Below are 24890 nucleotides of genomic sequence, written 5' to 3'. Positions count from 1 at the left end.
ATACTCATAACACAAGAACTAGGGGTCACCAAATAAAATTAATAGGCAGGAATTTTAAAACAAAAGGAAGTATTTCTTCACACAATGCACAGTCATCCTGTGGAACTCCTTGCCACAGGATGTTGTGAAGGCCAAGACTACAACAAGGTTCAGAAAAGAACTAGATAATTTCATGGAGGATAGGTCCATCAATGGCTATTAGCCAGGATGGGCTGGGATGATGTCCCTAGCCTCTGTTTGCCAGAAGCTAGGAATGGGCAATAGGGGATGGATCACATGAGGATTACCTGTTCTGTTCATTCCCTCTTTGGCACCTGGCATTGGCCACTGTCAGAAGACAGGATAGTGGGCTAGATGGACCTTTGATCTGACCCAGTGTGACCATTCTTACGTTATAAGCATGTATTTTTCCTGTCATAACCACAGATAAAAGATTCTGCCTTACACTATGCACAGCAATAAAACAAAGTATAATGTTGCTAATGCAAACCAGCTTCATTCTTGTGATTGTAATTTCATTAGAGTTATATACACAGCAAGCTCACTGCTAATTTTTCTTGTTTTGACCTGTTGGTAAACAGTTGGCTATGTAATAACTGTAGAACTTGTTTTGTCTTCTTGAGTGCCTGAAATACCTGACAAAAGGCTCACATTTTATTAGAACATTTGATTTAATCCAAACAAGCAGTGAATTCCTATGTCCATTACAAAAGGCCACAATGAAGTCAGCACATACAGTGTTGTTTTTAGAAGCAAATTTGCAAAACAACAATTTTGTATTTTAAACAAATGGCTTTGATTAGTGTATGGGACTGAGCTACAGAGTCTAGGTCTCAAACCCAGCCACACCAAATCAAAATTATGCAGGTCAGACCAGATTATAATAGTTCCTTCTGGCCTTCGAATCCATGAAAATTTGGACAGGTTTAAATATGGGATTTTGGTTCATCCCATGGTTCAGGTATGAGCTACATATATGGTAGAGTGGTTGAGTTGTATCAAATTCCTCTCAGTTTTATTGCACAGGATGAATCTGTATTTTAAAAGTAATTTCTGTTGTTCTAATATTGCAGTGTTTGCACTTTTGGGCTGTATTCTAAATTAGTGCTCCTTGAAAAACACTAAATATTTTCCATGGAACATTTTGAACAGAAAAAATTGTTTAATTCAAAATTTTTCCATGGAAATTTTCAACAAAATAACTCAAATGAGAATTTTTAATTCTTTCAGTTTCCCCCTCCTCTTTCTCTTACCTACTATTTTTCAGTGGAAAATAAGATAAAGGGGGAAAACAAACAACAAACAAAAGATTCTAATCAAAACTAAATGAAAATGTTCATTTTGACCTGATTTTTTGAAAAATCAAAATATTCTGAAATAAACTATTTTTCAGGAGGGGAATAATTTCTTTTTAAAAGTCATATTTTTGTTAGAGAAAAATTTTGATGACCATTTTCGACCTGCTGTTAGGTAACTGGAGCATATACAACACATAATATACTCACCAGCTAACAAAGACAATCAAGTGATAGTTCAGGCTCACACTACATGCTTTGTGCATATTGTTTTGAGAAGAAGACACCACAGAAGATGGTAAGAACAGAGAATTTGTTTAACTGTAGTTATCAGCTGTGAGTGCATTGTGGTGTAATGATAACAACAAAACTGTTTTGTAGTTATTTTCATTTTCATAGGTTGTAATTCATCAAGAACTGAGAACAGAGTATTTGTAGAGGGTAACTTTTCTATTTGAGGCAGTTTTTTTAAAAATGTGTTATGTTTCTGAAACTCATGTAAATGCTTTTGACATATGTTATTAACTTCATAAAACAAATATTTCTGGCAGAAAAATGCATTATTTAAAAAAAAAAATATTAGCGCAACTTTAATGCTCCTGAAAAATCATGGATCAGGTGCCCTAAAGAGTGAAGTTATCTTTATCTATTGAATAACTACCACATGGGCAGCAGTAGTGCCAAGCATCCCTGCATCAGTTTGCAGATGTACCTGAACTTTGGGCTCCATGCTCATGTCTCTAGTAACATAGGTAATAAAAGGTACCAACCACAATGTGGGCAGCCACTCACTAGGAACCCTAACAAATTTCACATCGGTCACTAAATAGCTCTCAAAGAGCAATGAACTTTTAATTACTGCAGAGATTTGAATTGGAGAGCTAGAGGTGAAAGTCTCTGTATCCTCAATCCTCTGACCCATTTAGTCCACCAGACAAATACCTGTGTTACAATAAGTTACTGCATATGGCCTGTGAAAATGCTGGGTTATAAGACTATATAAACATCTGGAACCAGTAAGCCTCTGTTTTAGGCACTATTATACATTAACTTTTTGCTTGTGGGTAGATAATTAACTCATTTCAAGCTATATTTACTGGGATGTAGATGCAAGAGGGCATCCAGAAAGGGAAATTTAAAGGACTGGAAAGAATCTAGAATGGAAGACACTAACAGGAGGGTTAGGGAACTGGACAGTTTATAGAATTTGGAAGTGAAGAAACCATCAGTGAGGCATGTTCTAGGACAAGATGGCCTAGAAAGTGGAGGGAAGATGACAGTAACAGAGGAAGGGTTGGGGATGGCCAGTCAGATAGTCAGGGGGCACCTGATTGCTACTCCACATTACAAAAGAGTGAAGGAGAGAGTCACAGTAAAAGGAGGAAGGAAAACAGGGAAGAGTGAGAAGGTAAGGACCCACACCCACACTTACTGGCATTGGTAGGAGGCTAGCTGTTGGGAGGTTACCAATATGCGTAAAACAATGTTGAATGGGATAAAACACACAAAGCTGAGTTATTGGAGAATTTGCAAAACAAAGTTTGCTCCTCAGTTAAGATGTTCTATGCCAGGCTTTACAGTGAACCCAGTTTGTTGCCAGATTATAAATCCCAAATTTCAGGTTCCTATAGTGTAGATGCTTACTCAATATTAACTACAGTATATATGTGCAAGAATTGTGTATTTCCTTTTTCTTCTTCCAAGATAAGCTGGTAAATCCTACATGTGTAAATTTCACAATATCAGTCCAGATCCTCAGCTGGCATAACTCCTTTATATCAAATAACTATATCTACATCATCTTTGCCTTTTATTTTTAGATCTCTTTGGTGCTCATAAAATGAGGGGCTAATAGCGCTGGCCAGAGTCCAGCAAAGTGCAGCAACACTGTGTAACCTGTACTAACACAGTTCTGCCAATCCACTAGAATCCTGTTTTGAGACCCATCCCTCTGTACAGTGCTTTAATACATATTCATGTACTATGCTTTTCCTGGAAAGAAGCTGCTAATTTTGCCTATGTTTGCGGTAGCTTTGAGATGCGGACAAATTTCCATTAGCATTAGGAGGATAAGCCAAACTTATTTCCATGTATGATGACTTAACCAGCCTGGAATCCAAGTCTTCTGGTGTGAAAGGCTAGTGCATTAATCCACTGCTGCACTTTGCCTCCACTGAATTGCTAAATGCATAGTAGAAATAAACTAATGCTAGGAGACAATTATATTTACTTGGGACAGAACCATTCACATGTTTTTTCTATATTGCGTAATAACATAAACTTCCAAGTTTTGATCCAGGAGATCCAGAGGAGGATGCTTCTGGTTCTTGTCCAAAGTCAAGCAAACATGAGCACAAGATTTTCTCATTAGTTCACATAGCTGTTTTCTCAGACTCCAAAACAGGGAATAAAGCAGAACTTTTTATTGTATTAAAAAAGTAGCATTATTAAATGCCATCAGTTGCCAATGATGATTGTCTGGGTCACATCTCTGTCATCAAATTGGTCAGTAGCCTCTTGGTGATATTCAGAGAAATGAACAAAAGTAGGTACTAAATGAACGTGTAAATCTCATCTAGTGACTGATCCAAAAAATCCCGAAGTTAATGGAAGTCTTTCAACTGACTTGCTTGGGTTTTGGATCAGGCCTCAAATGCTGAACCCAGGAGTTCTCAAAATGCAGTTTCTACCTTGGTGCAGTGGAGTGTGTTGTTTTTTTTTATTCCAAACAAATTTGCTATCTGTTTGCATTATTTATCACACAAATGGGTAAGTGTATCACTTAGTTATTGTACAGTGCTTTCTGTGCGAAGGAAGTTTCCAGCTTGTAAAGATTATCCAGGGACTTGTGGAAACTATTTATATAATGAGGAAATAACATTTACATTTGAGAATTTTATCCAATACAGTTTGTGCTATCAAGGTCTAGCTTAAAGCTACCATTTGTATATATGTTGCAACTTGAGGAGGTATTGACAGCTAAAAAGCTATGCAAAAATGGAAGTGTCATGCTAAGTAGCCTAGCAACATGCATAACAGAGCACAACACTCCTGTTTAGATTACGTTGTGTCTTAATGATAGAGTTTGTTATTTTACAATGTAACTATTTGAGAGTTTGATCTGGCAAGGTCCTCGGTGCTACAGAATGCAATTATTAATTATTTCTCCAAGTTATGGTAATACTTTAGTCTCTCATGGCTTGAATTCAAGCAATGTTGCCTTCAGCTTGCTAAAGTAGGAAAAAGTGGGTTGAAAAAACGACTTCCAGTGTTCTTAGCCTGTGATTTCAGGCATTATGTCCACCATGTTACTTTTTCAATGTGTGTGATAATAGGTTTCTGTTATGCACCACAGCTCTAGTTCATTAGCTACTGCATATGTAAAGGATCACTCAGATTACAAAACAATATTATGCGAGTTTCAGAAGAACATACAGTGAAGACCATGGGATGTTTCCTACACATCAGGCTGCCACATTACACATATTACTTGCTATAATCCTTGGCTTTTATTAGATTGCATTTCAGCCTTATTATTTTAATGTAGTTTTAGGTCCTGAATCTAAAAGCCTTACTCAGAGTGAGACGCACAACTGATCCACATAGTCCTATTGGTTTCAGTGGGACTAACTGTGTCAGTAAGTGCCATCAGCGGAAGTGTAGCCAACAACTTAGCTGTGTTGAGTTACTTCTGCTGGAAACCTTGCCTATTTTACCTTGCATAATATTTACTTAAGGCATGCTCTGTCAAGACATTTAGACAGTGTCAGCTGAAGGCAAAGAAATGACAATGAAAAACAACCATTCCATAGCATTTTCCCCTAAGCATAGAGGCACAGTGGTCCCACCCTGCTGATGAAGTCTAAGTATTACATACTTTAAAATGACTTCATCTCTAATTAAATTGCACAACTGTTAGAGGAGTTTACAGATGCATGCTACTCTGCAGCCAAACTTCCATTTACCTGGGGGTTGGCAGCCATGATAGTGTAATTCCCATCGTCATCCAGGGCGGAGGCTGTAGTGTGGAGAGAGCAGGTCCCATCTGGTTCTCTTTGAATTCTGTAGTGATCACTCCTTTTAGAGATTTGCTTCCCATCTTTGAACCAATAAATCTGTAGCAGAAAACAAAGGGTGGATGATCAGAAGTAGGTGGGTATTGGCATCATTTCTCATTTAACAATGGTAGCAACTCTCAACTGTTGAAAACCTCACTAGTGTGGATAGAAAGAAAACCTCTTCCTATCCACTACTAAAAGGAGTACAGAACTGGGCTGTGTCCTGAATCCATGAACTGGATGTAATAAATGTTTCAGGTACAGAATTCTAATCTTCAGAAGGGAAAGCACAAACATTTACACAGGGAAGTTAGATTGGAGGGTAGTATTCGGTTTCCAAAAAGCACGTGACAATTGAGCACTTACAGAAATGTTCCAGATCAAATAAGTTTCCTGTATTTTATTTAAATCTGAAGTTGGAAAAATAATTTAAGAATATTAATGTTTTTTTTTCCTAGTGGAAAAAAACCCCATGATGGTTACAGGAATGATCATTCTGATGAGTCAGTATAAAAACAAGTGATAATTACATTTTATACGTCACATTTTTACTAGATGCTCATTTGTGACTGTAAGACCCCACAGTCACACCCCACACACTTCTGTAATAATTTTTGTACAAAACATGCCTTATGAGGTATCATTTGAAAGCTAATAACTCACTGATCCTTAACTGTTCTTGAATGATGTATCTAAATAGTGGGTTTTAAGAGTTATAGATACATGTTAGAATTATGACTCACATGTGATTAAACCAGGCATGTCAGGGGGAGTTGGTGAACAGTCCGCCTTAGACAAATAAATGTCAATTGATTGTCCAGCCCAATTTTCAGGAAAAGACAATGAAGGTCTGTATTTACATATAAGCAGTAAACAGGACCATCGAGACAGCAGGGGGATGAACGGGCATGGAGCTTCCTTCATCACCAGACTCCATGCTGTTTTCTTCACAGCTTGAATAAACTTTACTTTGAGGGTTAATCCTCAGAAGAATCCATTTCAAAGGTTTACTGGTCTATCAAGGCAGGGCGGTCTGAACCTCAAGTGATAAGCAATTGAGTCAACTGATAGTGTACAATATTACTGTGTTATTTGCTTGTAGCCCTTTCTAACATTATTCCTTTAGTTGGCATCACATAACCTATGCCCTATTGTTAACAAATTTGTTTTATTTTTACTATAAACCAACTCAGTGCTGTGTTTAAAGGGAAGGGTGTGTATTTACCCCAGTTAAGTTAATGGGCTATGATGTGCTTGTCTCTCTCTAAAGGAACAAACGGACATTATTATTTCTCTGAACTGTCCAGGAAAGGGCTGGACATTGCAGCACACACAGTTCTAGGAAAGTCTGGGACTCAGCAGGTGTTGGGGTCACGCTGCAAATAGTAACCAAGACGGTGGAAGCCAGAGTGGGGCTGTAGCCAGGCTGCTGGGTTCAGGGCTTCTGAACCAGAGCTGTCTAGCACACAGATATTTCAGAGTGCAACCTGCATGCTTGTAGGCTCATTGTGAATGTTCCAGTCTAGAAGATACAGCAGCAAAGCACTGTAAGGCATCTAGGGTTTCAGAGCAAGCGGTGAGACAACCTCTCACTGGCCTGGATTGCCTCCCGAGGCTCATTATACCCTTACAGTGACCAGTCTGAACCAAATAACCATGAAGAGGCATGGTACTCAAACTCACACTCTCCAGTTCAATATGTAATGTAACAACTTTTCTCTTGAAATTTTAATTGTTGAATAACATGCTTAATCATTCCCTGAAGAGACAGATACATCCCACCTTAATATAAGTGTAGGACTTAACACTCTATTATTGTCTAAATATTATTGTATCAAAATTTAATAAGCTTCTATAGAAATACTCTAAAAATTTCATAGGAAATGCCAACATTTTAAATCAAAGTATAGAACTTTAGAGAACTACATCCCAACTATATAATGGCTTAAAATTTTGCAGAATGGTTAACTTCTCTATTAAAGAAGAGAGGACCTTTCTATAGGGTTTTAAATATATACATATATTATTCTCAGGCTAATATGTAAGACCCGGTTTTAGTGTACCATAAAGAGGATTCTACCAAATTCATGACCATGAAACACATCACAGACCATGAAATCTGGTCTTTTGTGTGCTTTTACCCTATACTATACAGATTTCACAGGGGAGACCAGGATTTCTGAAATTGGGGGTCCTGACCCAAAAGGGATTTGCAGGGAGGTTATGGTATTACCACCCTTACTTCTTTAGTACTTTCAGGGCTGGACAGCCAAACAGCAGCACCTGTTGGCCAGGTGCCCAGCTCTTAAGGCAGCTGCCTGCCAGCAGCAGCACAGAAGTAAGGGTGGCAATACCCTACCATGCCACCCTTACTTCTGTGCTGCTGCCTTCAGAGCTGGGTGGCCAGACCATGGCAGCTGCTGACTGAGGGCCCAGTTTTGCAGGTAGCAGTGCAGAGGTAAGGCTGGCAATACCACACCATGCCATCCTTACTTCTGTGCTGCTGCTGGTGGCAGCGCTGCCTTCAGCGGTGGGCTCCCGACCAGCAGCTGCTGCTCTCCAGCTGCCCAGCGCTGAAGGCAGCACCACTGCCAGCAGCAGTGCAGAAGTAAGAGTAGTGGTACCCCCACCCCAACTCCTCTTTGGGTCAAGATCCCGAGGCTTTCTTCTGGCAACTAACAGAAATTACTAGATCACAGGCCCTGGTTCTCCTGGGAGACTTCAATCACCCTGATATCTGTTGGGAGAGCAAAACAGCAGTGCACAGACAATCCAGGATGTTTTTGGAAAGTGTAGGGGACAATTTCCACGTACAAGTGCTGGAGGAACCAACCATGAGATGGTAGAGTTCAGGATCCTGGCACAAGGAAGAAAGAAGAGCAGCCGAATACGGACCCTGGACTTCAGAAAAGCAGACTGACTCCCTTAGGGAATTGATGGGCAGGATCTCCTGGGAGAATAGAGTCCAGGAGAGCTGGCTGTATTTTAAAGAATCCTTATTGAGGTTGCAGGAACAAACCATCCCAATGTGTAGAAAGAATAGTATATGGCAGGCGACCAGTTGGCTTAACGGTGAGATCCTTGCTGATCTTAAACATAAAAAAGGAGCTTACAAGAAGTGGAAGATTGGACAAATGACTAGGGAGGAGTATAAAAATATTGCTCAGGCATGCAGGAGAGTGAAATCAGGAAGGTCAAATCACACTTGGAGTTGCAGCTAGCAGGAGATGTTAAGAGTAACAAGAAGGGTTTCTTCGGGTATGTTAGCAACAAGAAGAAAGTCAAGAAAAGTGTGGGCCCCTTACTGAATGGGGGAGGCAACCTAGTGACAGAGGATGTGGAAAAAGCTAATGTACTTAATGCTTTTTTTGCCTCTGTCTTCACGAACAAGGTCAGCTCCCAGACTACTGCGCTGGGCAGCACAGCATGGGGAGGAGGTGACCAGCCCCTTGGAGGAAGAAGTGTTCGGACTATTTAGAAAAGCTGGACGAGCACAAGTTCCAAGGCGGCTGGATGCACTGCATCCGAGGGTTTGCTCAAGGGTTGGCGGATGTGATTGCAGAGCCATTGGCCATTATCTTTTGAAAAACTCATAGCAAATGGGGAGGTCCCAGATGACAGGAAATAGGTTAATATAGGTGCCCATCTTTTAAAAAGGAGGCGGAGGATCCAGGGAACTACAGGCCAGTCAGCCTTCACCTCATTCCTAGAAAAATCATGGGCTGTCCTCAAGAATCCAGATTCCTGAAGCACTTAGAGGAAGGAAAGTGATCAGAACAGTCAGCATGGTTCACCAAGGCAAGTCATGCCTGACAATATAATTGCCTTATGACAAGAAATTGGCTCTGTGGATGAGGAAAAGCAGTGGATGTGTTATTCCTTTAACTTTAGCAGCTTTTGATATGGTCTCCCACAGTATTCTTGCCATTCAGTTAAATTAAGTTGGGCTGGATGAATGGACTATAAGGTGGGACAGAAAATCTGGCTAGATCGTGGGGCTCATTGGGTAGTATCAAATGGCTTGATGTCTAGTGGGCAGCCGGTATCAAGCGGAGTCCCCAAGGGTCGGTTCTGGGGCCGTTTTTGTTCAATATCTTCATTAATGATTCTGAGGATGGTGTGGACTGCACCCCAGCCAGTTTTGCAGATGACACTAACTGGGAGGAAATGTGGTACGTGGGGGTAGGACGGATAACAGATGGACTAGACAAATTAGATGATGAGCCAAAAGAAATCTGATGAGGTTCAACAAGGACAAGTGCAGGTCCTGCACTTAGGACGGAAGAATCCCATGCACTGCTTTACAGACTAGGGAACAAGTGGCTAGCAGCAGTTCTGCCCAGAAAGGACCTGGGGAGTTTACCAGGACAGAAGTGGTGATATGAGTTGACAGTGTGCCCTTGTTGCCAAGAAGCTAACGGCTTTTTGGTTGTATGGGGCATTGACAGCAGATTGAGGGATGTGATCATACCTTCCCCTCATCGGAGTACTGTGTTCCAGTGTTGGGCCCCCACACCTCAAGAAGGATGTGGAAAAACTGGAAAAGTCCGTGGAGCGCCAACAAAAATGATAGGGGCTGGAGCACATGACTTTATGAGGAAAGGCTGAGGGAACTTGAATTGTTTAGTCTGCAAGAGAGAATGAGGGGCGATTTTTTATAGCTGCTTTCAACTACCTGAAAGGGGGTTCCAAAGAGGATGGATCTAGACTGTTCTTAGTGGTACCAGATGACAGAACAGGGAGTAATGGTCTCAAGTTGCAGTGGGGAAGGTTTAGGTTGGATATTAGGAAAAACTTTTTCATTAGGAGGCTGGTGAAGCACTAGAATGGGTTATCTAGGGAGGTGGTGGAATCTCCTTCCTTCGAGGTTTTTATGGTCAGGCTTGACAAAGCCCCAGCTGGGATGATTTAGTTGAGGATTGGTCCTGCTTTGAGCAAGGGGTTGGACTAGATGACCTCCTGAAGTCCCTTCCAACCCTGATATTCTATCATTCTGTGATAATTACAGCACTTAAATTTCAGATTTAAATAGCTGAAATCATGAAACTTACAATTTTTAAAATCCTATGACTGTGAAATTGACCAAAATGGACTGTGAATTTGGTAGGGCCCTAAGTATAGGACAAAAGTTCAAGACAGATGTAACCAGAAAAAAAATCCGTTTCATTTTTGTATCCATTTCATAAATCCAGTTTTCAAAAGCCTCCAGCACAAGCAAAAAAGAGATTTGGAAATTGTGACCAAAGTTTAAAAGTACAAAGTTTTCAAAAGTGCATTAGTCACTTAGGCCCAGATCCTCAAAGGTGTTTAGGCACTGAACTCTCATTGATTAATTGCCTAAAAGCCTTTAAGGATCTGGACCTTTAGTGGTTTTGAACATTTTACCCATGATGCCTAAACTTAGACTCCTGAAACCATATTTAGGCTTCTAAATACATGGCCTCTCTTTCAAAAATGCTGACCGCTCAGCAGCTTCTGTTGAAGTCAATGAACGCTCAACATTTCTGAAAAAGAGGTCACTTAGGTGCCTAAATATGGGTTTAGGAGCTTAACTTAAGGCATTTATTTCTGAAAATTGTTCACCCCTGTATCTGGCCTAGTTTTATTACAAAATGCCACTTACCACTAAATTTCAGTTACCCATAATTAGGGCTCCATGTCTGTCCTGGAGGTTGTGGAAGTCACGGATTCTGTGACTTTCTGTGACATGCAAGGGCCAGTGTGGCTGACCCCAGGGCTGCCCAAGCAGCTGGCTCTGGGGCCAGCTGCTCAGGTGGCCCCTGGCACAGCCACACCAGCTGCTGCTCCAGTGGCCCGGACAACAGTCCTCGGACCCGGCTAACTGGTGCCGCTGACCCCAGGCATTCCCCCTAGAAATGCCATGTCCCTCCAAGATATAACAACAGGTCTTTTTAGTACAAGTCATGGACAGGTCACAGGCTGTGAAATTTTGTTTATTGCCCATGACTTTTACTAAAAATACCTGTGACTAAATCATAGTCTTACCCGTAACAGACCAGGAGCAACTGTTAGAATGCCAGAAGAGAGCAGGAGTATTCTATTTGCGTAAACATTACAAGAAGTTGCAATTAGCAGACTTACCATTAGGGGTCTGTACAGTTGAATCTAAGGAAATGAGAAGCTCCCTTATGTAAACCTCTGTCATAAAAAGATGTACAGATAAGTAAAGGAATTGTGGAATTACACAGCGGAGCATTGGACAAAGTAGATTAAGATAGGAGGGGAAGCTCATTAATTCTGATGGCTGCCATTACCTGTCTCCACATTAAGCAGGAATGTGGTGCATCATCATTTTGTGGTGATGAGAGGCAGCAAAAAGAAGAGAATGGGTTCAAGAAAATAAATGCATTTGACAGGGGTTCTTATCCCCCAAAGGAGTCAGCAGCAAGCTAAACAGAAGTGTGCTGGGATGCGCTACATCCCTGATGCTCCTCAGTGTCTGCTAGGATGGAGAATCTGTACTGATTCAAAAACAAAAAGGAGAGGGCCTGGAGCTCCACCCTGAAATATATGCTGCAAAAGAGATTTTATGTCAAATCTATGATCTATTTGTGTTTCCTTCCCTCTCCCTCCTCAAGGGAAGAGGGAGCTGCTGGGGCAATTTCCTGCCTCTGGAGCTAGCCTGGAGAATTATCTTCCTTTGGAGAGAAGGCAAATAGAGAACTTGCGTCTAGGGCCATAATTCTGCCATTAGGTTCTCCTCTGACTAGTGGGAAAAACTGGAAGCTCCAGGAACAAGTTCCTCTCATGGCTGGGCAGCCCTCACTTCATCAGCCAGCCAAGAAGGGAGGGGAAGTTCTCCCTCTGCTCTCCCTTGCCTTAATATCTGTAGAAAAGAGTTGGGGGCAAAGTAAGTCTAAAACCACGTATCTTACCTGCTTTGACTTTCTCCATTTTCTTTCTATGCCTGACAGGCTGCAACAGTGAGTACAAGGAATAGAGGATGTCCTTGGAAGGCAGCTCCACCAACCCAGACAAAGGGCTTTGTGGGTTAATTCCCAGCTGAGGATCAGAAGGAGCTGAGGGAAGCACTAGTGGCCTGAAGCAAATCAGGAGCAGATTAGCCTATACACATACCTTACACAGGGAAGTCAAGAAGGCTGTGCAGACCAAAAGCCAGGACAGGAAGTTCTAGGAAGAATAGAAGAGCTACCCCATATGGCTTCTTCTTTTGAGTTTGCTGCTTGTATAAGTGCACGGATGGAATGCAGCTAGACTTATCAAGCTGGTGTCAATCTGGGTTTAACCAGAATCCTGCAACAAAACCCTATCAGGAGAGGATGATTTGTGTTCAAATTTGAACCTCTGGTGAATTCACTTTCTCTCTCATTGTTTCTCTCTAAGCCCTGCCATATAGCCTGTATTTCCATTCAAAGAACTTTCCCACTTAGAAGAAAATATATGCATTCACAGTGTTATCATAGCCTATGGATGAAGGAAAAAGGGCTACATACACTTACTATATGTGGGCTGATGTGTTAGAACAATAAATGAATATGGATTTCTTTTTTACAGTACAGTACATATAGAGTGAAATTTTTCTTCCCCTAGTCATGAAACCAATGGGATTATTAGCATAAGGCAGGCAAGGTTGTCCGGAGTGTTATTTCTGTAGTGAGAACTCAGTGATTTAGTGAGAAAAATGTGTTCGGAAGTTTTCCAACAACAGTCAAGCGACAAAGCAGAGCAAGATTCCAGTTAGATTACAATCTTCTAGGTTCTTCATAGTTGCCAACTCTTCAAAGCCAATAATTCATTCATTTGGGGGAGTAAATGAAGGACACTTTTAAATTTCACTGAAATACAATAGACTAGGAGAACTGAGTGGAAATTTCCTTTAAAAATAGTTACCATGTCTGGTTCTTGTATTGACAGGCATTATATGTCACTATAAATGATTTCATTTCCTCAATAGCTGGTTATACTAGTTTCCCATTTTGTCTGTCAGCAGGCTTGCAGAAAATCTATGGTGTTAACAGATTTGGTAATGTTTTCTCATTTGCTGACAGAGCTTTTACTGGAGACAAATGATATTTGATCATTTATAAACATAAGCTAATGGTTCTGAACAAGGACATAGCTGCAAAAATGAGTTTTAACTTGCATGCTTCACATGTTTCATAATGTTACTTGACATTAGTTGGGCTTGCATTAAGTGGTAATTATTTTGTAACAACTTCTCTCATCAGAGAATCAAGAGACATGCCAAGAATTATTCAGCAGAGGCACATATTAACTGTACCTGTTGTCCCAACTTGATACTCTGATTACTTAATACTCACTTCCACCAGGTAGTAAAAAAGTTCCCATCTCTGGCTTTTTATTCTGAGTGAATTTTTAATGGAACCCTTATCTGTTGTGGGTTGATAAGTAATGGTACCATCACTATTTCTACTGGAAACAAGGGCCACCCATATGGTAAAATATTTTTCTCATATGATACCTTGTAATAAAAGGTACTATTATGTAGTCATTGACTTTACATTTGGATATTGTATATTTTTAATAATTTTCAAAAACTCTGTAAGCAAATGTATTAAAAAAAGGGTAGTGATTTTCAACCATGTACCACAGATTCAGTAATTTTTAAACTGTGAATGACATCCACCTGTGTGCAGAGAGGCCTGTACAAGGTCTATGCACACTCAAGTCTCACTTAACCCCTTATTTTTGATGTGAATATTTCTCTGTATGGAATTATCATAATCATAAAGACAAATATCCCTCAAAAAGAACATTTCCTCTCTCACACACATTGATTCCCACTTTAACCAGAAAACTATCATGATAGTTATAATCAAAGGAAATTCAGATTTTAGAAACATATCTAAAAACAGAATTTGCACATCAGTATTCAACTTACATGGCATGTTCAGAAAAAAGAAAAATCAAACCAATAATCCTACTTACAAAGATCCCTTGTAATGAATGCCAGATTTTAAACACACCACAGTTCCTCCCAAATCTATTCTTTCAAAGACTATTTGGGAAAAAAGATGATTCAAGTTGAGTAAATAGTTTCCAGGCTTTCATTTGCCACTGTCAAGATTTCCAGCATCAGGAAATGGCAGTATAGGAGCTCATCTCAACCATCAACCGTTATTGCCATCTTGGCATACTTAAGCAGAAAAGGGAAATAACATGTTCTCATAATTCCAGAGAAGTCCAGTTGACAAGAAGTTACCCAACAGCAGTGGAAATGATTCCACCCCTGGCAACTGAGCAAATCACACATGAAGCATCTCCAAGCAAACTGAATAAAAGGTCATAGCCCCAGCAGTGAGGATGACAGACCACTTTCAGTTTATATATTTTTAATATAATGGAGAAATGGAGCATAATATCCCCTATCACAACATACTCACATCAAATAATGCACTAATTTGGAATGCAGTGTTTTCAGGGAACAGCCAATTGAATGCTCTCCAAATATAGGGAATGACCATAGTTCACTATGGGCCACCCAAACTGTGATTCATAAGCCGTGGGCAAAAAGCACACTTTTCCATCAGACCACACACCCAACTACAGTAACCTAATGTAGTTGGAAACTTTTCTGTCCTGAATCATCTTCCCATATTAATCAGCGCCCATCAAAGTCAATAAGAATTGGATCAAGCCTGAAGTTGGTCCTGGCTCCATAATGGACAAACCCATACCACACTGAGCTTTGTACATTTTAATTTAGGAAACTTAATTTTTTAAATACTATCTGTGGTTAATTAAAAACTCCCTCTTTGATCTCTTCTATGTGCAATGCTGCTCACTTGTTTGCATCACTGTGTTTCTCATTCTGTACACATACAAGTATTGACGAGAAAAATTAGATTGAGGAAAGCCAATTCTAAGCATTGCTCTCAGCCTCCCAAGGTCCAAATGTGGGACTAAGCTAAAACGAAGTACAAGAACAAATAGTACACAAACTGAAAAGGCTATGGGATTATTTTCTTCAACATAAATAACCATAAAACTTTTTATGATTCAGCCATTCTAAAGTCAATCTACACTAGTGAAAAGTGCAGCAGCATCAAGTACATGAAGTGGAATTAAATTTGAGTTTCAGAGAGAGAATATAAAATTAAAAGAAGCCTGAGGTATGTAATCCACGGCTGCTGAGTTGGTTCTTGAGATCCAGTAACATCTCCTCAGTTTCCTAAGAATTTAAGCTTTTGTTTTATTTTTTATTTAAGTGAGATTTCAACAGTGCTCAATGTTGGCTTAATTGACTTCAATGGCAGCAAAGTGTTTTTTGAAATCACACACTAATATTTAACTATGACGGTTGTGAAGAAAACGTATCATTATTCTCTATCTTCCTGAGTCCACAGTCTCACAGCCTGAATCAAGAGCTCAGAGATATTACCTTCTGCTAATTTTTCAATGGGGTGTTGAATCTGATGTCTAATTATATCAATTTATATATGTCACTATGGTTATCAGTTACTGCAAGAAGGCAATATCCCTTTGGGATTTGCCATGATTACAACGATGATGACCATAGTTAACTATAACATGGAAACCCAGTGTGGACTGCACTTAAACACCACCAGGATACATTCTTTAGGATTACACAAAGTATTAGAGATGGAAAGGTATTAGGTCTGTGATACACAATCTGTGGCTACTCATTTCAATCTCTTTCTAGATAAGCAGACTACCAGTAAAGAATAGGTGAAAAAGTAGGAAACACAGCCATGTTCTAGATAAAATGAACAGATCAGAAGGTTTCAGGAGCAGCAGGCCAGGAAAGCTTTCGTAAGTTACATAGAGAGGGCTGCTATTTGTAAAAGTCTTTTTGGAAGTACCTATGTTTGTGAACAGATATTTCTTCTATTTGGACTCTGCAGGGATCAAAGTGACCACAACATTGCGTAACAGACTCAAACTGTTCAAAAATAAAGCTCAGAAATAAAGCTGAACAAGAAGTTGCTTTCAGAGAAGCTGCGCCAGTTTTCCCAGCTCTAGTCCTTTCCCGGCAACACTCCAAACATATTTGGTCTTTCGATAATTTTGTGTAACACTGCATTCTAACAGTACGCTATAAACACATTTTAAAAATACATATTTTCCTCAAACTAAAGTCCTAATACATTTATTATGTAAATTATGTAGCCCCTTGCATATCTGGCAATTTACCAATGTGGCCTTCAATGGAATAATCTAAATGAAAAACAGTATCTAGCCACAAGGGGACACTGTGACAACCTGCCGCACATTACTGCTTTCCTCCCATCTTCTCCTACCCAGCAGGACAATTATGAAGGTACTTGGTTTATGAATGAAGCTAACAAGGAATCAGTACTGCTTTTGTTTTCCAGTTACCTAAATAGGACAGCAGATTACTGATTAATCATTAAAATTACTAAGCATAGCGTACTAAACAGGACATTTTCCTCCACACTAATTACCTAGAATCAACAGAGATTTAACATTTTCTCAAAGGAAACCCATCCTGAGTGCTGTGCACCAAACCAGGAGATTCTATATTGTTATTTTTTGAATTTTAAAAATCTAAAAGAAAAACAGTGATGCTTGGCAGAAATCTTTGCCCAGTCAACGATAGTTTCCTTTGACAAGACTTCACTGGAAGGTATGGTGACCTTTGAGAAGATTTTCAGATGAACAACAAGCTTCTGTCATTAAAAAATAAAAATTACAGAAACATGAGGAGCACCATTACAATGTATCAGAAACACATGGGACAATTTTTGTAAGTAACCTAGGAATCTAAGTCCCATTTTCAAAAGTGACCCAAGTATCACTGACTCTCAATGACAATTAAGCTCCTAAAATCACTTTTGAAAATGGTTCTTAGGTGCTTTGGAAAATTTTACCCCCATTATATATGGCTAAGATGACTGGGAGATCATTAGCTGTGCATCTTTAGAGATAAACCCCAAGATGCAGACCCTCAGCTGATGCAAATCACCATAACTTCACTGGCTTCAATAGAGCTATGACAATTTCTGCCACCTGATTGGGGGGCATGAATTAGTGTTCACGTTGCACTCCCCATCAGTAACCACGGCCTAGGCCATGGAAGGTAATGATCCAACCAGTGGACCAAATTCGGTGATGACGTTTACATGGCACCTGAGGCATATTGCACATATGCTAAGAAGAAGATGCCACCTGAGGACCTGCCCCCAGACAGAAAACTTATTATTCTTATAATACACAGAACACTTGCTATTACAGAGATAACCAATACAATAAGTCAGAAGTTTCTGCACTTCTAAAGAGATTTTCTCCATCCTCTCACCTTTGGCTTTGGATTTCCAGCCACTCTGCATGTAAATGTGACTGACATTCCTTCAAAGATTTTGTAATGTTTCAGCTTCATCTCAAAATATGGTGCCACACTGTTATCAGTGGGCTCATCTCCATGCTGCACCTCATCATCCGATTCCTCCACAGGAGACCTCTCCAGGCGGTATTCAATCTCACTGATCAGTCTCTGCTCAAAGCTGGAGACTTTATACTCCTACCGGACAAGGAAGGTTCATGTTAGTGTCTGTCGTCATTTATTATATAATATGATATGATTCTAATGAATTTCTTTCCCGAGGTCTTTGACAATTGGTTAGGACATTACATATAGAAGGCAATTGTATCATGTAGAAGAAAAACAAAAATTTGTGCCCAAAATGACTTCCTTATAAAACAATGAAAACATCTGGTACTAGGCATACATTTTATTTCATGTTGTCCTAGGGTCTATTTCATAAGAAAGAAAAAAAAGCCATTGGTTGCTTTCCATCCTCTCTTTTTTTTTCCAAACACACAAAGCATAAAATCATATATTCTTAAACAGTTCATATAGAAGAAAACACCGATTTTTCCTGGAGGGTGTAGGCAGATTTAGGTTGGGGTTTGTCTCCAGATAGCCAGGAGACCATATGGTTCACAGCTGGCGTTTGTGAAGAACCTTACTGCAAGTAGTACAATAAAAATACCATTATTTTGTTTACATTCTCCCTGAGCAGTGACAAAACTACATTATTGGCATATGACAACTGCCATATTTTTCCTCACATATCTCCAGCCCCAACCCACTTGCTGCCAGAGATTGCCCTTGCTTAAAAAACAGTGACACACACACACATATATATACAGGGAATGTTTAGTGTGAACTAAACAATATACTACTGATTTGTAACAATACTCTGCATCTAGACATATTTGAGGTGGGCTTTATGGTAAGTGAACTGAAGACTAGAGAGCAGCAGAAATCTTTATTTATCATTGATTTCTTAGGCTGCAGAAACTAGAACACACTTTTGTAGGTTTTTTATTCTTTCTAACCATTCTCTTTCTTATTAATATTGGTATCTCATGTAAAGTCTTCTTTCACAGATCCTATCTCTACAACTTAATTTGATCTGGCTTATGACATTAAGCTCCCCATCGCTATCCCCTGACTTGGTTATGGAAAATAATGATCACTTTGTGCAGGAAAAAAGTGAGAGAGAAGTTGGATTTTGGTTATAACAAACATTTATGTCTATTTCTTTACATATTTCCCCATGAAATTTTATCCAATTATCTCATTATTCATGTTGTATATATTCTACATTACTTAGATGAGCCAATGCAGGATGCAAAGCATCTTGTGTCAGTGGATCTCAGAATTACTGAGGAAAGACATTTGTACAGAAAGCTATAATGGTAGTGTTGTTAAAGTTAATCTGTCTGCAGTTGCTTAATTTATATTAAATTAAATTAAACACCATGTGTGTAAGTGCACCCAGAAATAAGTTATTAATGTTTGGCCACTGCAGTGTTATTAAAGAAGGAGGGTAAAGGTGAAAGGTACAGGAGACAAAAAGTCAATAGATAAAAAAGCAAGAAAGAAGAAAGATGAAAACCTTTTGATTATCCACAGGACTCATTACAGAAGCACCAAGAGAGCAAGCTTCCTGTAAAGGCAGAAAGAAAATGAAGGCTAGCAGTAAGAAGATCAAGAGGAATCCACTACAGTTTCTGGGAGTTTTCAGAAGAAAGTACTGCATGTAGTAACAAACAAATGAATGGCTGAACAGCAACACTGGCAACAGAGCAAAAATGAATTACTTGGCTTTTTAAACAGACTTTCTGTTACACTTCTGATTTTGGTTTGCACACAACAGTACAGAGAATGTATTTTTGCCTTGAGAAACTGAAGGGTCAGGATAGGATAGGATAGAAAGAAATGAAACTCAAAGTGGGAAGCAGACATTTGAGAACCTTTCATCTTATTCAGTGTGGAAAAACTGAGCAATAAGTACAATATTCTCCACTTGATTGCTTTTGTGTATAACTCACAACTTCTTTAGTCAAATCCATCCTGTCTTGTGTGTATCTATCCTACCATATGGAGCTCTCTAGTAGAATGTTATCTGAAAGGAACAATGGAAAGGAAATTATTATTTTACTGTGCAAGTGCAGAGTTATGTAGCACCTGTGTAGTGGGCTCTTCGTCTGGTTCCTGTATACTAAAAACAGTTGCAGCATTGTCAGCACCCAGTAGTCGACGTGCCATCTTCTCCTCATATGTTAACCTCTGAACCAAAATAAAATAAAAAAAGGGGATGGGAGGAAAGGAAAGTGGAGAAGGGGAAGTAAAGGAAAGTTATTTTTTCTTTTTTAAAAACCACACAGTAGGTAACTTAAAGAACAACTAATGTTCCCATGGGAAAATCTGAGAATCATTCAGTTTAGAAATAAGTTAGCTTCTGTGTCATATTTTCTGCACTGCTCAAATGTATTGCTGAAATGAAAACAGGATCTTTATTTCTTAAAAATTCATCTCCTCTGAAGTTACTACTCTTATTTGTGGCATCAACATAATTTCCACAGAAAGCAATTACACTCCCAAACACAATTATTACCTTAGAGGAGAAACAAGCAGAAACAGCAAATACTATCATGAAGAAACAAAGAACCCATTTCACACAAACGTTCTTCATAATTGAGAATAATATAAAAGGAATAATGAAAATGTAAGATGTGCCACAAACAACATGGTTTCTAAATAAATATTCTTAAAATTCTCTCAAGCCTCAGTAGCTCTAATATTATTCCCACAAACAAAAATATTTTTAACTAAAGTGTTAGGGTTGTTAAGAGTGTGTATACCAGCAACAAAATAATAAAAAAGGCAAGAAATCACTAGTAAACACCTTTCAGCTTCTTGCCTCCTAGAGCCATGATTTCACCTTTGCAGCATTATCACAATCACATCCCCCACCCACAAAATACCATCTTCATTCCCCATCCACACAGAACACAAAGTGGTTAGAAATGGATGTTTGCTCATTGTTTTGGGTTCTAAGTAAGAAACAGTATAAGGATTAAATGTAGCTTTATCGTAGACCATTTCTGAAAGTATGTGAAGTCTCTTTAACTTAGGCTTACATTCAGTTAAGAAAGAAAATGGCAATGGGATTACAAGGAAACTTTTTTGCTACTGTTTATCCATACATTCCTATCTGCACAGTAATTGAGAGTTTCTATTTCCCTCTATTGCCCGTAAGTTTCGACATCAGAATCACAGAAAGTTCAGTTGAGAATACCAAGGAGAGTGTCACTTTCTGTTTCTCCTTTTGTCAACGAAAGAGAGGACAACTTTATATACAATATTATCTTCCTCAGAGATTGTGATTTCCTGTTTCTTTCTACCCTTCTGCAGAATAAGGGAGAAACTATAAAACAGGTTAGACCTAAAATTTAGATTAAGTAAAAAAAGGTTTCACATAATCTAACATTAATAGAAATTGCCATTAATTTTTTCCTTCTAAATTGCAACAAAAATATTCCCATGCATTTAAACATTTTCTTGCAGATCAAGTATTGCAGCATTGTGACAGTGTATGAAAGTGAAACTGATTCAAAATTAAACTTTTCATTTAAAGAGCAGAAATGGTGAAAAAAATAGGTTTCTGTAATTCTTTCAGCTTTAAGAAGCTGAGTTCATTTTAAAATGGATGGTTTTGCAGCCAAAGCATAAGACTGGGATTTAAGAGTCCTGTGATCTAATCCTGCTGCAGACTTCTGATGAGTCACTTAGCATCTCTGCTTCTTATTTACCTATGGCAAATATTCAGAAGGTCTTTAGTGACTTAGGAGCCTAAGTCCAATTTTCAAAAGTGACTTAGGCACGAAGGGTACATCTACATAGCAAAAATAGCAGTGAGTCTCAGAGTCTGGGTCAACTAATTTGGTCTCATAGGGCTTACACCACTGGGCTAAAAATAGTGTGTGTGTGAGTGTATGTGTGGGGTGGGGGAGGTCTCAAAGCCCAGGCTCCAGCCCAAGTGAGAACATCTACACTGCTATTTTTAGCCTCGTAACCTGAATTGACCTAAGCTCTGGGGCCCGGTCTACACTACGCGTTTAAACCAATTTTAGCAGCGTTAAACCGATTTAACGTCGCACCCATCCATACTACGAGGCCCTTTATATCGATATAAAGGGCTCTTTACATCGGTTTCTGTACTCCTCCCCAACGAAAAGAGTACCGCTAAAATCGGTATTACCATATCGGATTAAGGTTAGTGTGGCCGGAAATCGACGGTATTGGCCTCCGGGCGGTATCCCACAGTGCACCACTGTGAGCACTCTGGACAGCAATCTGAACTCGGATGCACTGGCCAGGTATACAAGAAAAGCCCCGCGAACTTTTGAATTTCATTTCCTGTTTGGCCAGCATGGAGCTCTGATCAGCACAGGTGACCACACAGAGCTCATCAGCACAGGTAGCAATGCAGTCTCCTGAGAATCGAAAAAGAGCTCCAGCATGGACTGCACGGGAGTACTGATCCGATGCTATATGGGGAGAGGATTCAGTGCTAACAGAACTCCGTTCCAAAAGACAAAATGAAAAAATATTTGAAAAAATTTCCAAGGCTATGATGGAAAAGGGCCACACCAGGGACTCAGTGCAGTGCAGAGTGAAAGTTAAGGAGCTCAGACAAGCCTACCAGAAAACCAAAGCAGCAAAAGGAAGGTCCAGGTCAGGGCCGAAAACATGCCGCTTCTACGTTGAGCTGCATGCAATTTTAGGGGGCTGCGCCACCACTACCCCACCCCACCCCTGTCCGTGGATTCCGAGGTGGGGGTTGTAATCTCAACCATGGCTGAGGATTCAGCAGAGGGGGAAGATGAGGAGGAGGAGGAGGAAGAGGAGGACAACCTTGCAGCGAGCACACAGCACTCCATTAGCCCCAACAGCCAGGAGCTTTTTGTGACCCAGACAGAATTACCCTCCCAACCCTCCCAAGCCACTAGCCCAGACAGTGAAGCTATGGAAGCGACCTCTGGTGAGTGTACCTTTGTAAATATAAAACATGGTTTAAAAGGAAGTGTTTTTTAATGATTGATTTGCCATGAGGGCTTGGGATGCATTTGTGGCCAGTAAAGTTACTGGAAAAGTTTGTTAACATGTCTGGGGATGGAGCGGAAATCCTCCAAGGACATCTCCATGAAGTGCTCCTGGAGGTATTCCAAAAGCCTTTGCAGAAGGTTTCTGGGCAAGGCAGCCTTGTTCCGTCCACCATAGTAGGACACTTTACCACGCCATGCATGTAGCAAGTAATCGGGTATCACTGCATGACAAAGCATAGCTGCGTATGGTCCTGGTGATTGCAGGCATTAAAGAAACATCCGTTCTTTATCTCACTGTGTTATCCTCAGCAGAGTAATATCGTTCATGGTAACCTGGTTGAAATTCAGGAATTTAATTAAGGGGACAGAAATGGCCATTTTCCTACTGGGCTGTTGCTTAAAAGAAATCCTTCATTGCACGTAGTCAAGTGGGGGGAAGGGAGGAAGGATAGCGCTGAGCTTTTTTGCGTTTGGCTAGCAGGAATCATCCCAGCTACCAGCCACGCGGGGGGAGGGGGGGTTGATTAGCAGTGATCTTCCATGATACCAGCCAAGCTGTGGGGGGAGGGGTAAAGCAATAATCCTAGAGAATTGGATGGGGGGGGTTGGCTTCTGCTGCTGCATGTTAACAGGAAAGAAGCATCAGAGGGCACTGTATATGAAGGCTGGAGAAGCCAAAAGACAAAGCCTTACCATGGCTGCATGCAAGCTGAATTCTGATGCCCGGACCTGCGTCTGTGAGATCTGTAACACCAGAGACGCAGGCACTCAATATTAAGATGCAAAATGTGACCTTGTAGTGAAATCATATGTGCTATGTAAGGTAAATAGTGTTGTTCACTGTGAAAGAGTATAACCATTGTTCTGTAAAATGTATCTTTTTAAATACTTCTCTACCTTTTTTCCCTCCCTCATGCAGCTGCAAATTTTTCAAGTCTCCCTACTCCATCCCAAAGGCTATCTCAACAAGCCTCACCCCTCTTGTGAAGCAGCAGAAATTCTTGGCCTTTTCCTGAGAATGTGCAATGCATAGCAGAAACATCGACTGCTAGATCATACGCAGTCGTGGACGTGTGACACATTCGGCATTCTCATGCAGCTGTGCTGAACCGGGAACTGCAAGCCATGCGAGGAGGAGGCGGCGGCTACGGCAGCGCGGGATAGTTGAGGAGGACATGGCACAGAAATTATCTCAAACCAGCCCTTGCTTGGAGATCCTGCTGTAACGGGGCAGATTCTAGCCATTGACGCCGATTTTGGCCGGGAACAACAAGACTGGTGGGACACATAGTTTTGCAGGTGTGGGAAATGGCAGGAAAACTTTCGCATGCGTAAGGAATCGTCATGAACTTGTGATTGTTCCCTGCCCGAAACGCCATAATACCAAGATGAGAGCAGCCTACAGTGGAGAAGCGGTGGGCAATAGCTCTTCTGGAGTTGACGCCAACGCTACTGGTTCAGTCGGCGAATCAATTTGGGTGGGAAAATCTATTGTGGGGTGCTTGTGATGGCAAGTGAAGCAAGATCATTAAGTGCTGCTAACGGAAAGGTTGTGCTTTGGGAAACGTTGCAGGTCATAGTGGATGTTTTGATGCGGATCCTAATGTGGGAGGCCACAGGTATACGTTGCTTACAGGGAAGGAGTCAATAAGGGGGGGGGTTCATGAAGGGGAAACAAACACAGCAGTCACACCGTACCCTGGCCCGTGATGAAACTCGTTTTCAAAGCTTCTCTGATGCGCACCGCTTCGTGGTGTGCTCTTCTAATCGCCCTGGTGTCTGGCTGCGCGTAATCAGCGGCCAGGTGATTTGCCTCAGCCTCCCACCCCGCCATAAAGGTCTCCCCCTTACTCTCACAGAGATGTGGAGCACACAGCAAGCAGCAATAACAAAGGGGACATTGGTTTGGCTGAGGTCTGAGCGAGTCAGTAATGTGCGCCAGCGCGCCTTTAAACGGCCAAATGCACATTCTACCACCATCCTGCACTTGCTCAGCCTGTAGTTGAACAGCTCCTGACCACTGTCCAGGCTGCCTGTGTATGGCTTCATGAGCCATGGCATCAAGGGGTAGGCTGGGTCACCCAGGATAACTATAGGCATTTCAACATCCCCAACTGTTATTTTCTGGTCTGGGAAGTAATTCCCTTGCTGC

At 40.5% G+C, this 24890-nt stretch overlaps 1 protein-coding gene across 6 annotated transcripts in view; it reads right to left on the bottom strand.

Moving 5' to 3' along the window:
• PALLD (palladin, cytoskeletal associated protein) overlaps positions 1-24890 on the bottom strand; it is a 345921-nt gene that overhangs the window by 25890 nt on the left and 295141 nt on the right. For 5 of the 6 annotated variants that reach the window (XM_075066363.1, XM_075066362.1, XM_075066364.1 and 2 more), the window contains 3 exons: positions 19815-19916; positions 17637-17858; positions 5261-5410 (listed from right to left, as the gene is read on the bottom strand). In XM_075066363.1, the coding sequence (XP_074922464.1) occupies positions 5261-5410; positions 17637-17858; positions 19815-19916 (474 nt within the window). Of the gene's footprint in view, positions 1-5260; positions 5411-17636; positions 17859-19242; positions 19294-19814; positions 19917-24890 lie in introns of all 6 variants that reach the window. The other variant, XM_075066366.1, reaches the window with a different exon arrangement.

This window comes from Chelonoidis abingdonii, chromosome 5 (genome assembly GCF_003597395.2).
Source record: "Chelonoidis abingdonii isolate Lonesome George chromosome 5, CheloAbing_2.0, whole genome shotgun sequence".
Classification (NCBI taxonomy): domain Eukaryota; kingdom Metazoa; phylum Chordata; order Testudines; family Testudinidae; genus Chelonoidis; species Chelonoidis abingdonii.
This window is presented reverse-complemented; position numbering and strand designations above follow the sequence as displayed.